This window comes from Saccostrea echinata, unplaced genomic scaffold (assembly GCF_033153115.1).
Source record: "Saccostrea echinata isolate AGI-Se365-2 ecotype Australia unplaced genomic scaffold, CSIRO_AGI_Sech_v1 ptg000041l, whole genome shotgun sequence".
Lineage (NCBI taxonomy): Eukaryota > Metazoa > Mollusca > Bivalvia > Ostreida > Ostreidae > Saccostrea > Saccostrea echinata.
The window spans coordinates 3,382,373-3,398,319 of NW_026889790.1; the positions used below are offsets into that span (position 1 = coordinate 3,382,373).

The following is a 15,947-nucleotide window of genomic DNA, read 5'->3' on the forward strand; positions in this document are numbered from 1 at the left end:
CCTAATAACCTACTGTATTGCAAACATCATTGTATCGACCATATAATTTGCGAAATGATGACTTCAAACGAGATTGTTGAAACCCTTGTATCATCAATGAAAAAGGTGAAGATAAAGGACAGTAATCGATCTAAACAAAAATCTACAAAAAATACAAATCTGTGAACAGGGCATAAAACATGGACCCCCGGAAATTTCAGAGGTGGGATCAGGCCTGGGAGGAGTAAGCATCCCCTGTTGACCGGTCACACCAACCGTGAGCACTATGTATTGATTAGGTAGACGGAATATTCTGTAGTCAAATTTAATATAAAAATAAAGGCCTTACAATGGTATGAAAAACGTCAGCCATACTAGTAATACGATCCAATGATAGGTTATATTTGCTAATAAGGTCATTATAACGACCATAGAATTTACGAAATGCTCACTCAAAAAGAGGTTGTTGAAATCCCTGTAGCATCAACTTATTTTTCTGTAACCTGCTTGGGTTTAAAAATTGATCGTACTCAGAGTATACTCTTGAGTATCAAATAAGTTGGGAGACGCAGGTGTTAGCAGAATATTACTACATAGATAAGGAACGTTGACGATGGAAAAGCTGAAGTCATCTCGTTTGTCATACAATTTACTTGTAAGTTGGCCCTTATCGTCTATAGTCAGTGAAACATCCGAATATGAAACAGATGTGGCAGACTCCGAGTAACCGAATGCCGATTTTAGTATTCGATATTCGGACGTTCAAATTCAAACCAGTACCGAATAACGAGTTCAATAAACTAATTAAATCCAAGTATAAAAACAACTGTTCATCTATTTGATCACTCAACTGTACCAATTTTGATGTATGGAAATGAGTTTGGGATGCTTTCAATCCAATTTCTATTAAACTCAACAAAGATAAGGATTTTAAAAAAAAGATTAAAAGGACTTCAAACGTGAAAACTACACACTAAATATTGTAAAAATGTACTTGGTTTTGATAGAAAAGCAGCTAATTTTGCTGTGTTGCCTGAACTTGGAAGATTACCATTAATTTTCATATTGTTAAGTAGCATGCTAAACTAATGGCATAAATTTGAAAAAATAAAATCTTCAGATAATGAAATCATTTTTAATGCATATTTTACAGTCAAGTTTCTACCCGGTAAAAATATTCCTTCCTGGTTTGGTTGGGTTTTTATTATGAATAAGATTCCAGAGATTAAAAAAACTGTTAATATCCAAACGAAAGATGATATATTAAGAGCAATGGGTTTTTTTCACTAGGATGTGAATCAGGAATATATGGAAATAACTGCAGCCTAAAATGTTCAATCAAATGCCTGGAACATAAATGTGAGATTGAAAGTGGTAATTGTTTCGGGTGTACGGCAGGATGGCTGGGATCTGTATGTCAGGAAGGTAAGAAAAATAAATTTCTTTTTAGTTTGTTACTTCTTAAACTGTGATGTCATAATACATTTCTTAACATCTGTAAAACCCTTGTCATAGAGTTAAAACGGAGTAGTGTGTTAATTTTATTTTTCTAAAACTTTATAAACAAGAAATATGGGCAGGAATTTCTCACACAGATTTGAGTTTCCAATATCGACTGTTTCTTGAGTTAAGCAATCTAATTTGTGAGAAAAAAGATAGAAAAGAATTTTTTTAAAAATATTATGCCAGATAAGATTTGCAGTGTAAATCTTTTTAATGGTTTTTTCTCTTGTTCCCTGCTTTAAATTGGCTCCAACGAGAGCACAAGCAAAAAGTATAAAAACAGCATGTTTCTATTTTAAGCTTAGAAGAAAGCTTTTGAGATGATATTTCTAAAATCTTCTTTGAAAAAAAGGCGAAGGCATTACATTATTAGATATTTCAACTCCTAGTTGTAATTGGAATGTCATAATGAGTATTATATAACAATGTCTTATATGAGAGGAATTACTCTATAATTAAACCATAGATTATTTTAAAGACACTTTTCATTAAATAATACAAAAAATAATAAAATAAATTAAAGTAGTCTTTTGATTCAATACAATCCTAGATATATAGACCTTAGAAAAAAATATACCGAGCACTATCTGTCGATATGTTTTCTCTAAGGTTTATATACTTCATCAAAATCCTATATCTGTGTTTACAGGAATGTATTTTATGTTATTTGTTATGTCGCACTTATCACTGACAGGGTGCAAAAACAGAACATATGGTCTAAAATGTATATACAAATGTGGACACTGTTTAAATGGGGTTCCTTGTGACGTGGAGACTGGAAGCTGTGGGACAGAATGTGATCCTGGCTATCATGGAGACCTTTGTAACAAGAGTATAACCTTATCAATTTTCATATTGTATTTACAATAATTTGATCAAGGAGGGAATACATACCTGTAAATATAAGTCATACTTGAGATATTAAAGTTTAATGATTTCTACTTTTCCGTCAGCGTGTGAAAATGGAAGTTACGGACCAAGTTGTAAACACACCTGTGGCCATTGTTTGAATGGAGAACTCTGTGATAAGGCTACAGGAATATGTAGCACAGGGTGTGACCCTGGGTATTTCGGAGATAGATGTCACGAAGGTAGAAAGTTATTTATTTTGTAAATTAATGACATATCATCATGATATATATGTGCTTGGTCAGACAAGAATTACATATTGTCTTTAAGAAAGTTATAAATTCACTTAGAGACACTTATCGTCAAGGAATCTTTTGAAATAATTTAATCTTCCTGATCTGATTTCGGGAATCGATAAATAGTAATGGAAAGCTTTTTGGGTAGTTCATTTTTAAAAGCAAAGTTCATTGATTTTTATGATGAAATTTGTGTTTCTCGATTTTGAAAGAATGTTTGCCTGGAATGTTTGGGAAGAATTGTAGTTATTTCTGCAGTGGTCACTGTTCACACAACGAGAGTTGTTATCACCTGGATGGGAGTTGTAAAACAGGATGTAAGGCCGGTTACAGAGGAAATAATTGTGGGGGTGGTAATTATCTACAATTATTTAAGATACTGAATTATGTCACATTGTATCATATATGTAATTAGGATACTTTCATATAAATTGTTTAGTATTGAGCTTTGGATGCTTCATCTTGTTTTAATGCTTTTTTTTAGTTTGTGAATCTGGGTTTTATGGTTTAAACTGCAGAGAGAAATGTTCCATAGGATGTCGAGAAATATGTAACCATATTAATGGTTTTTGTAAATGTACAGCTGGGTGGATGGGGTTCCCGAAGTGTACAACAGGTACAAACGTATACGTTAGAATTTATTTTTATAATAAGCAGTGAAATGTGAGAAGTTAACTATCTGCCTTAAGCGCTATTATTTTCTGCAAGAACGTTACAGTTTAGGTATTTTGGAAGATATCAAGGAATGATAAACAGAGGGAAAATAAATCATCATCAAATTCTTGATTCGACCAGAAATTATTTTTTCTATTCCTATCTCTTTTTAACCCAAGAATGTCCTCCAAACTTTTTTGGAATTGAATGTCGGCATCGGTGTAGTGATCACTGCAGTAACTGTAGTAGGTATGACGGTACGTGTGACGGTGGATGTCAAGGACCATTTATAGGTCGTATCTGTGATCATCAAAGTGAGTGACTTAACAGCTTTGTAGAGAAATTTGTTTTTAATAGGCACTGAAGTTTCTGACAGGAAGCTACCCTTACTTATGTAGCAATATACCATTATCACTTGCATATGGAGATAACATGTATATCTCCCAGTTGATTCGATACGCAAAAGCGTCTTCTACATATCTTGTTTTATGTCAACGTTTCGCATATTTTATGGTCGATTCAATGACCTTGTTAGCAAATAAAATCTAACGAGAATCGAATGTTTACTTTTTAATTCAAATTGTTTTGTCATTATTATCACACTAAATTGTATATGGATTTTTCCGATCACCCGATTACGATAAGGAGCACACAGCGGGTGTGACCGGTCGACAGGCGATGCTTACTCCTCCATGTCACCTGATCCCACCTCTGATGTTTTAGAGGTCTGTTTTTGCTCTGCTCACAATTTGTATTGTTTCAATCACTTTTTAACTGGATTTCTGTATGTTCGTTATCTTTATATTTCATACATAATTAATCTTCAACTACCCGTGTACTATTTTTAATCATATTTTAGTTTGATATGTATTTATATTTGAACAAATCAATTATTTTTATTTGACTTGTATCAAATGTCATTGGTGAAAAGATGAAAGAAACAATATTATGGGGGGGGGGGGTTCACAAAAGAAGTATGCCATTTTTCTGTCGCTTTCGAGGAACGAAACTGGCAATTTGTAAGATTTTAATGGGAATATGTGGATGAAATAAATAAAGTCTCAAATCAAAGATAGACTAATGAAAAATTGTCGAAAATTATACGTATCTCGACTTGAAATAGAATTTATAATTTAAAAGATAAAAAGTTTCAAAGAATTTAGACGGAAGTGTTTTTGAACTTTTGAAAAAATCAAATTTGATTTTATCAAGTTTATAGATCTCTATATGTAGTGAATTCTAGTTTGTTATAACAAGGGCCTGTTTTCAAGAAAAATTCATAGATGTTTGGTGTTTAAATACATTTTAATTGTTTTAAATGATTAGATAATCAACTCTGATACAATGTTCCATCATTATTTTCAGATTTTACCGAGTATCAAGAAGAAAAAAATTGTGTGTATAAATTTCTTTCTACTGCGTGGATTGCAGGAATAACTGTTTTTCTGACATCAAATTTATTTGCAATTTTCATCATCATTTTTAAAATAAGGTAATATTAAAAAGTTTGTTTTGATTTTTTTGAAAAAAAGTTTGTTTTGATTTTGCTATGTAAATTGATCAAGAATTAAAAATAAAACGGATTTTTGACATTTCTTTTGATGACCATTGGTTTATCAAATAAACACTTTTATGGTAAATGTGTTGCCAAAAGTTTATTAATATAATTTATGATATATTGAAATATCGTAAACACAAAATTGATTTTTGTTTCTTTAAAAGAAACTGATTTTTTCCAGAACATCTTGTAAAAATGCATTCATTATTGGCTGTTTTAATTCTATTTGTAGACACTGTCAACTAAACGCAAAAGCAAACAAAAGACCAGAAAAGTATATCACAATGACAGATTCAAGGACTTTGGATAATGATAACACAACTCATCAATATGAAGAAATAATTGACCCTACAAATTAGGAATTCTTGAAAATGTAACATAGGATTTCTGCTGGTGCTTTTGCTCTCTCTCTCTCTCTCTCTCTCTCTCTCTCTCTCTCTCTCTGAATAGAATATTATTATACTATAAAATATGGCTAAATACAAATTATTTATGATCATAAATAAAAATCTAAAAGAGTAAACTCTCCAATGATTATAATGTACATAAGACTTGTTATATACATAACTATATGTTACTAAACATTCAGTTGTAACAAGTTACAAGTAACCTGCATAATTTTGATCCGGGGATACTCTCTATTTTGTTCGACATTTTATACAAAATCGGTTTTGGTATACATGTATAAATTGTAAGTTTAAGGTTCATTCAACTTTTACGTAAATGAACGCTCTGAAGACTAATCGTCATGTGGGCACTAGATGGACGTGTTCATTACTGATTAGAGGGGAGAGACTGCATGCCTGAGACTCTAGTATACACGCTAAATGTGAGAAGGGGGGTGGGGTTAACCCAAAAAATTACTTTCAATCCAATTTATCAATAAAACACATAATTATAATACATCTTTAAAATACTTATTTTTGCATTCTTTGTAGTGCATTTTGAATCATAATAATGATTATACATTTTGTAGTTAATAAAGGCGGAATAACTTCATGAATTAATTCATTTTTTCCTTAAAACTTTCGAAAAGTTCAAATCCAAGGAGTATTCTATCTGAAATTCAAATATAGAAACTAAAATCATGTCTTTATCGTGCCATACTGTAGCTTATCTTGGTTTATAAGAAAGATCGTCTGCTTATCTCTATGTTTATTGGATATGAATAAAAAAAATATCAAAATATGCATATACTTATGCATTGAATTATTATTTTTTGAAAGATGTAGTCTCATAACTGAAACGGTGTGTGTAAACAATTTGAGTAAAGAAAGTTTGTTTGCTCACCCGGTTGCAGTTATCGGTGCTTATGGAATTAAACTTTAAAGACTTTGATCTTTGGGATTTTAGAAAGAAGCAGGACATAACAGACAATGTATAAGTGCATTTTAAAAAAAAAAAAGTTTAAGATAGAAAAATTACCCAAAAACGGTAGAAGAACACGAAGAAAACAGGCTTGTTCAAGACAAGATATGATAGACTACGAAACATCTAAATCTGTATTGTAAAGCAATCATATTTCAATGATACATGTCTGTTTCATTTATGAACATTCATGTTTATTTTCCTGATCAATAAGCAATGTATTTACAAAAATCAGAAAGAAATAAAGAAGTGAATATATAGAGGATCCTATTTCAATGAAACAAATTGCGTAGATTTTTGTAAGTAATTTCAAAATTTCATATTTATTTTCCTGATCAAATGAGCGATGTATTTACAAAAAAACAGAAAGGAACAAAGAAATGAATATATAGAGCATCCTATTTCAAGGAAACAAATTGCGAAGATTCAATTTCAAATATTTCCTTCACGTTGTTTTGATTCGGGTTATTATACAATGAGGTCATCAATGCGTAAGGAAAATATTTAAGGATGAAACTTTGCACAAAATAAACAAAGAGAAAAAACAGTATTTCTTTCGAAGTTCTGATTGGTTATATCTTTGTAAAAGAAAATGCATATAAATCAACTGAAACTGTTTCTCGTCAGCAGTAAATCAAAGTGCTCAAATTTCTTAACAAGCCATCTTCCGAAACTGAATTGCTGATATTTACTACTTTCAAACCGGCAATAGTGGCAACCACACATGCCTAAACAGAGCCATTTCAGCTATAGTCAGTTAATATGGTATTCCAATAGAAATATATGTTCTCATCATGCTTTTTATTATTGTTATTCTAGGAGAACTAATGAACTGTTTTGGATATGGTAAGTAATCTTTAAACCATTGTCGAAGTATTACATTTTTATGTGATTGGTCCAAAAAGAAAGGTCAAGGTTAGGTTACTATTTACTTAAGGTCTATAATTATGTGAACTAAGGAATAAAAATTTGAAGTAATTTGATTTTTTGCTAATATTTGGATTATATTTGGTCATAACTGAATGATCTTAACACAAAATCATTTTTTTTATGAATATCATGAGATATGTTTTTTAAGAATATGTTACCCCATTTACCTGAAAATTATCGAACCAAAAGGAAAGAGCCCGGATATTCCAAGGATATGAATTGCTAAAAAAAAATGTTAGTCAATTATTTTGATTTATGAGTTTATTTGCTTCAGTATATACATTTAAAAACTCTGCAAATTCCAGGGAGTGGAGGTGAGGTGGGGTTTCCCGATCTCCCTCTAGATCTGCGCATACTCTTTTTTCCCTTAAGCGGGGGACACAAATTCTTTGAATTAGCTTGTTTAAAATTAAAATTTACTGGTCCACGTTCTTTTGGTTACATGGTGTTTGACTTACTTTGAATAATGGTTGTAGAGAATATAGATTAACGACATGGTGAGTAGGCAATAATGATGGTTCCAATCGTCAAATAATCTTCTGAATGTAGTTATTGACGAGTTACTTGAATGAATTTTTTCGTCACATAGTATTGTTTCTTGAATCCAGATGTCTGGCATTGTAAAGTTGTTCAATATTTGGACAATTATATGTATATATTTTATGATGCATCATTTTTATATCTCCAGTACTTCAATCTTTAAAAAATAATCACTTCCGGTCGCATTTTTTGTCTTATTTTCATTTTTCAAGTTGTCATGTTGTCTACACATTTTCTAATAGATGACTCAAGATAAATTCATGATATTTTAAGGAAAGATAAAACAACTTCTTAAAATATGCATAACATCTTTTGTGTTTGCATCTGTCACTTCCGGTCGACACCGGAAATGAGATTTAATATAGCGATTTTTGAAAAATTGAATAGTTTTGAATTAAGGCATTAACCGTTCACGGTAGCTCAGTCGGTAGAGCGCTCGCTCCGTGATAAGGAGATCGTGAGTTCGAATCTCGGCCGCGACAGACCAAAGTCGATAAAAAATGGGTAGCAACTGTTCCTTCGCCATGCGCTCGGCACTTTGAAGTGAAAGTTGCGGGTCCTTCGGATGAGACCTTAAAAACCGAGGACCCGTGTCACGGCAGGCGTTGGCACGATAAAGATCCCTCACTGCTCAATGGCCCTGAGTCCCGAGTAAAGGTCAAAATTTGAAGCCCTTCACCGGTATATGGTGACGTCTCTATATGAGTGAAAAATTCTCGAATGGGACGTAAAACAACATACAATCAATCAATCAATTAAGGCATTAAAAACTGACATTCATATGGATTATCGACAACAAAAATAATCCATTGGAAGTACTTCCGGTGTAAACCGGAAAGAGTCGTAAAATGAAGCTTTTTTCTAAAATCATTTGAAAGAGTAAAATATTATTTGTAATTGATTTTTCCACTATTTTAATTAAGGCCCACCGTCTTAAACGGAAGATCTTTTTGTTATTGTTTCTCTTCCACTATTTTTATTATTGCTTTTCCCTACCAATTTGTGCACGCGATTTCTCAGAAACAACAAGTTCGATTTTTTTTTATATAAAACTTTCCTGTCTGATAAAGCATAAAAAAATCTATATATAGGTTTTTATTTTGATGACCTCAATTTCTGTCAGGAAATTTCTGTGATTAACATAGATTTTGAGGGTCACTTTGTCCGCTCGTTTTCTAATAAAGCAGTTAACATAAAAACTTGATATTTTCAGCGATGATAGAGCAACATGTAAATATGTACTAGGTAGTTCATTTTTCCAGGAAAAGCCGCACGTCGACGCTCGGTATCGTCCAAAAAAAGTAATATCGAAAATTTCAAAATTTATATCACTTTTTCAAGAATATCTCTTTACTTGTTAATATTTTGTTAAAACATAGAGAACAAAAAAACGTGCAGAATGACACGCTTGTTCATTTTATATCTACAAAAAAGGCTTGGCCCCTAAAATAAGGGATATAGAGGGGCCAAAATTGTTTTCTCAATATCTCAAAAACTATTGGAAATTTGTGATACATCAAAGAAGCAAAGTTGTTTAAAATGACGTCACTTCTGGCCAAACAAAGAGTAGTCAAAAACGGCTTATTTTCACAGATATCGGCATGGAATAGAATTTCAAATGTGACAAAGGACGCCCAGTCCTATTTTCAATCTAGTATCATCACTTCATACTACTTCTGGTCAAACGGAAGTAGCCAGAAATGATTTCTTTCTGAAGATGTTGACATAAAATTAAATGATTACCATTATGGAAGACGTCAAACTTTATTTTCCGTCGATTTTCGTCACTTCCGGTCTAACAGTTGACGCTCGGTATGATCAGAAAAAAAGTCATATTGAAAATTTCAAAATTTCTTGTACTTTTTCTACAATACATCTTTATCTGTAAATATTTTGTTAAAACATATAGAACAAAAGTTGTGCAAAATGACGGATCTTTCATACTTTCCCAAAAACAGGTGTTTGGCCCTAAGATTAGGGATCTAGAGGGACTTTTTAGAGGGACTTTCTAGAGGGAGTGTTTTCTTTATATCTAAAGGTCTGTTAGGAATTTATGATACATTATAGAAGCGAGGTCCTTTAAAACAACAAGTAGCAGCTAATGAAATCATCAAAAAAAGTCAAATAACGTCACCTCAGGCTAAACCAGAAGTCGTCAAATTTTGCTTATTTTTGCAGATATTTGGAATTCCATGATAAGACCCCTGAAAATGTGTGAACGCATTTTAATCGATTTTCGCTATTTTCCATCACTTCCGGTCAAACCGGAAGTTGTCAGAAAGCCTTTTCATATTACAGATATTTGTTTAAAATTGAATGAATAGCATCACCGGAGACTTCCGACTTCATGTTTTGGCTATTAACATCAATTTTTGGTCAAACTGGAAGTAGGTATAAATTGCTTAATTTTCATATATCAGCAGAATTTCAATGATTAAAATTTACTAAAGATGTCCGACATCATTTTTTTTTTCGAATGGCATTCTTAATGATGAGGTGTAAATCTTCATTAACTGTGCTCACAGGCAGTGATATGAACATTGGACGGAAGACTTACTTGTTTTGCAACGAGCTTTGCTCTATTTATTATTGTTTTGTTTTTTTTTCTTACAGTTCTGATAGAACACCAAAAAATCTAGATGTATATATATTTTTTGATGACGTCATCTCCGACTAGGAGATTTCGGCGATTTAGTGATTTTCGAAGGGTTGCTTTGTCCGAGCGTTTTCTCAAAAAAAAAAAACCACTGAACATACAAGCATGAAATTCAGTGATGATGTAGCAACAGACATGAAGAAATGAATTTTATATTTTATTACCACAGGAAGTATGAAACAACGATGCTACCTATGGCCCGAAAATAGGCATATCGAGAATTTCTAACACAATTTTTCTACAATATCTCTTTGCCTGTAAAAATTTTGTTGAAACATGTTTGAACAAAAGTAGTGTAGAATTACAACTTTCAAACGATATCATAGAAATGGGCTGGCCCCTTAAACAAGAGGTCTAGAGAGGCTTAGAGTTTTTCTCTCAATATCTCAAAAAGCATTGAAAATTTGTAATGCATCAAAGAAGCAAACTTGTTCAAAATGACAAAAAGCAGCTAGTGAGATCGTCAAAAGACGTAGAATGATGTAATTTTAGGACAAACAGAAAGTAGTCAAAAATTGCTTTGTTTTACAGATATTGGCATGGAATTGAATTATAAATGTCTCAGAGGACGTCCGACCGTATGTACTATCGAGTGTCGTCACTTTCAACCGTTTCCGGTTCAAGCAGAAGTAGCCAAAAATGACATATTTTTGCAGATATTGACATAAAATTAATGATTAACATCACCTCAGACTTCTGACTTCATTTTCTGTCTACTGGCTACACTTACGGTTAAACCGGAAGTAGTCATAAATTGCTTTATATCACGTATACCAGTCTAGATTTCAATTACAAAAATATCTAAAGACAGATCGACATCATTTTTGGTCTTGTGTCCTTCTTCGTAATGAATGGTTTACCTTTATCAACCGATCTAACGGGCAGTGTTACTGCAAATCGGACGGAAGACATACTGGTTGCTTTGCAACAATCTTTGCTCTAGTTAAGGTCTTCCGACTTCCTTCCAAGACCTTACTGTTTTCCTTCTGTTTCCTATTATTATAATTATTCGTTTTCATAGTACACGCAATTTTTCGAAAGCTTGTCCACCGATTCCAATGATTTTTTTTTTCACAAATGATGCTTCATTCTTATATCTCCAGAACGTTTTTTTTTTTTCATTGTTTGAAAAAATCAAATCCGGTCGCAATTTTTGTCCGATTTTCATTTTTCAAATTGTCATTTTGTCCACGAATTTTCTTAAAAACAAATCAAAATAGAATCATGATATTTTCTGGAAAGATAGAACATCTCTTTAAGATATTCATAACGCCTTTTATTTTTGCATACGTCACTCCCGATTGACATCGGAAGTGATATTTAATTAAGCAATTTATTTGAAAAATTGAAAAGTTTGGAATAAAGACATATAGAACTTATGTATAAATGGATAATCAACAACAAAAACCATCCATTGGAATCACCGGAAGTTTTCAAAAAAAAAAATAAAAACCTTTTCTCTTAAATCAATAGAAATAGTATAAAATTATTTGTAATTGATTTGACTCTATGACTTTTGAAATCAACGGGAAGTGAGAACCTAATGCCGGAAAAGTTTGAATCAAAACCGAAAAGTGGTGAAAAAAAATGATTTTTTGGTGTATTTTACAAAAATTTTCCTAACTTTTATTAATATTAGAATAAAAGCTCTTAATTCATAACAGCTATCGTCCGTCGGAAGACCTAATCGTTGTTTTGCAACGAGCTTTGCTCTAGTTAATTTTTTTTCTTACTGATTTTGTGCACGCGAGTTCTCGGAAACGGCTCGCTCAATTTTCATAAAACTTTCAGGTTAGATACACAATCAAATTTTGATAAACTTTTTTTTATTTTGATGTCAATTCCGGTCCGACGATTTCCGTGATTAGGTGATTTTTTAGAGTCATTTTGTCCGCAAGTTTTCTAATAAATCAATTAACATAGGGACATGATATTTTTACCAAAGATAAAGGTGCATATGCAGATGTGTTCATTTTTACCAGAAGATCCAAACGTCGACGCTTGCTATAGCTGGAAAAAAGACATTTCGAGAATTTCAAAATTTTTGAGACCTTTTCTTTATTACTTCCTTACTTATGAAATATGTTGAGATAACGAACAGTATTCGAGCTCAGAAGTCCATTAAACATTACAAAATAGGAGCAGAACAAACACGGACCTCCAAAACATCAGAGGTGGGATTAGGTGCCATGGAGGAGTGAGCATCCCCTGCTGACCGGTGTCGCATAATATTTGGTCCGCCTCGTTTAAAGGTCCGGGGGGACCTAATACGATAACATATAAGGTCCGGCCTGCCTCTATAATAAAAGGTCCGCCTTCGGTTTAATATGCAGATTTTTCTCCTTTATTGATTCGAAATTAATTTGCTTTATTAATCTTTTTAAATTATTTAAGGTATAGTTGTTATAAAAGTGTCCCTCCCAGCAAAATGGAGTTCCAGGGACGTGCATGTATGTACATTGTATATATACTAAAAGGATGAAGTCTTGCGATATCTCGCTAGTTGCTGGATTTCGTCAGCCAATTTTATTTAATTATATTTCTAATATTATGATATATTTCAGTACAAAATCTCAAATTATCTATCAAAAACTTATTCAAAATTTGATGTTAGCACTGATTAACTGTTAGCTCCTTATCGTAGTACATACCTCCCAGGTAGTGCACAAAACAAAAAATATAAAGATGTAAAGATCTGTTGATCAAGTTACCTTATGAGAAAATCATGTACGACATGTGTCTTTTATAGTTTAAGTGATATCAGTATTATCATTGCAAAATAAAAAAAAAATACATATATTTTATACGCATACCTTCACTGACACATTGTTCAGTATATGGTGTTCGTAAGTCCAACAATGATCATTTCATTACAATCTCTTTCCTAACAACGTTCGACTTCCACTTCCCAAAAAGAATTTTCATATCTTTCGAAAGATATTTCATTATATCATTGATAATAATTATGCATAATTCTTACGATTCATATTGTACCTAACTATAAAATAATTGGAGGGTCACTTTGACAGGGACTTGTGTTACGGTGTACTAGCCTATCCCGTTGTTGTTAAAACAACATGTCTGTGCTTTGGGGGGGGGGGGGGTAGGCCTATTGTCTCACCTGACGAAACTTGAAGTCGCATATCCCCCGTATTTTTATAACCATCGTTTCTTATCCAGTTAAAGACTAACGATTATTTCATTCTACTTGATATTACCCCGGGGTTAACACTGGTTAAGGAAGATGTGCATTAATTGGCAAAATCAAACCAAAGTCAATCGAGTTGAACATTTTAAGCAATAAAACACCCCCTCCCCAAAAAAAGGAAAAGATTATAAATGGTGTTGTTGTATTTTTGGTGGGTGGGGTATAGCAAAATTATGCTGATACATGTCAAATAGTTTAAAAAGTACTGATGTTGTAGGCTTTCCTCCCGCATTAATATTTTTTCCCGGAAAAACGAGCTTGGGTTTAAAGACCCCTCCCCTTTTGGAAAATGAGCCTAGCATAGGATTTTATTTCCGGAATTTTTTTTAAATATTGTTTATTTCATTCCCTACATTTTGTAGTTTTCATTTCTGACGTTTTAAAATTTTCATTTCTGACATTTTTCATCATAAAGTACTTTTCCGGCAATGAAAACAAAATTGAAATTTCCCTTATAAAAAAATTAAAGAATAAATCAAGAATAATTCATTGATTTCCAAATAATAAGTTCTGCTTATATTTAAAAGAATCTTATGACGATTTTATCCTCGGACACATGTAAGTGTAATTTTGTTCATCTTTTCAAATCAAGATAATCAGACTGAATTTGAGATCAGAAAGGTTTAGATAGAATTTATGACATACAGAAACTATGTTTGACGGAATAAAGTAATCAAAGTTGAGGAGATTCTGTTTTTCGGTGCTTTCAAACATATATAATTCAGTGGGCATTAAAATTTGGTGATCAAAAATTGCATGTTTTATTATTGAAATTATTGTATTTTATTACTAAACTTTGTATTTTTACTAGACTTAGTGTTGATTGTATTGTAAAATGAAAATAAAAAATGTCGGAAATGCAATGCAAAATTTCGGAAATGACATGCAGCGAGCTTGGAAGAAACAACCCCGGCTTTATTATCCACCATAGGAAATACTCAGTACGCTTCAGCACAGAATTTTCTCCTTTTCCACCTTCTTACTAGGGAGAATCTTATCCACCCATACTATTTACAGAGGGGTTTTACAGAGCAACTTGACATGTATTTCCCCCTAAAATAAAAAGGGAAGTGTCTGTTGAGATCGTGACTGATATAAAAATTCATAAAACACCACCAAGTCGTGTTCTTTTGTAAATATTTTTATATTTATTTTGATTTTGGTTTAAATTAGATTTTCTACGACTTTAAGCGGCTATTTCTTTTTTATTTATGTGTGTGTGATGGGGGGGGGGGGGGGGGGGTTTATAGTTCTCTTGTTGCGCGTCATCAACATTACTAATTAAATAATAATATATATCTTTGGTCCCTTCAGACAGATATTTATGGTTGCATATACAATACAGTAGACACATGTCATCTCCTGCAAACGAACATAGAGTGGATAATTAATTGACATTAAAGTTTTGTCTTTTTGTCAGCATATTAAATGAAAAAAGTACACTACTACATGTAGTATATATGCAATTCTTATGCACAATTAGGCCATTCCAAGAGTTTTCTAAGTTAATTTAGCGTCCATCCTAAAATTAAATTAAAAACCTAATTATCTTTTTACCCTGGAAAAACACACGAACCAACAAAGAAAAAAAACAATAGGAACTTACAGCATTTCCATAATTTTTGCTTTGTAAGTGAGATACATGTATGTGGGAAAAAAGAAAAACAGAGGGCGGACCTCTTATTATACTGCGTTTTAAGGTCCGCCCTGCATTTTAACGAGTTTTTTTTTTTTTTTTACGCTACGATAACTTTTAATAAACTCTGTTCAAAATATTCGCCTTGTAATAGTAAGATATCTGAAATACAGAGGGCGGACCTTTTATTATACTGCGTTTTAAGGTCCGCCCTGCCTCTTTCTCTAGTTTGTATGCTACAAAAATAAACCCTATTCAAAATTTTCGCCTTGTAATAGTAAGATATCTGAAATATAGAGGGCGGACCTTTTATTATACTGTGTTTTAAGGTCCGCCCTATCTCTAGTTTGTATGCTACGAAAATAAACCTTGTTCAAAATTTTCGCCTTGTAATAGTACGATATCTGAAAAACAGAGGGCAGACCTTTTATTATACTGCGTTTTAAGGTCCGCCCTGCCATTTTGACTAGTTTTTATGTTACGTAAATAAACCTTGTCCAAAATGTTTCCTTTCTAACAGTAAGACATCTGAATTATAGATGGCGGACCTTTAAATATACTGCGTTTTAAGGTCCGCCCTGCCTCTTTCTCTAGTTTTTACGCTACGAAAATAAACCCCGTTCAAAATTTTCGCCTTGTAATAGTAAGATATCTGAAATATAGAGGGTGGACCTTTAAATATACTGCGTTTTAAGGTCCGCCCTGTCTCTTTCTCTAGTTTGTATGCTACGAAAATAAACCTGTTCAAAGTTTTCGCCTTGTAATAGTAC

General features: G+C 32.5%; 1 protein-coding gene across 1 annotated transcript in view; it reads left to right on the top strand.

Moving 5' to 3' along the window:
• The window catches only part of LOC133200847 (multiple epidermal growth factor-like domains protein 6), a 67,511-nt gene extending 62,299 nt beyond the window's left edge, over positions 1 to 5,212 (top strand). Inside the window, exon 10 of the mRNA XM_061336663.1 lies at positions 5,072 to 5,212. Coding sequence (XP_061192647.1) covers positions 5,072 to 5,198 — 127 coding nt within the window. The 3' untranslated portion in view covers positions 5,199 to 5,212. The remainder of the gene's footprint in view (positions 1 to 5,071) is intronic.
• Positions 5,213 to 15,947: the final 10,735 nt, after the last annotated feature.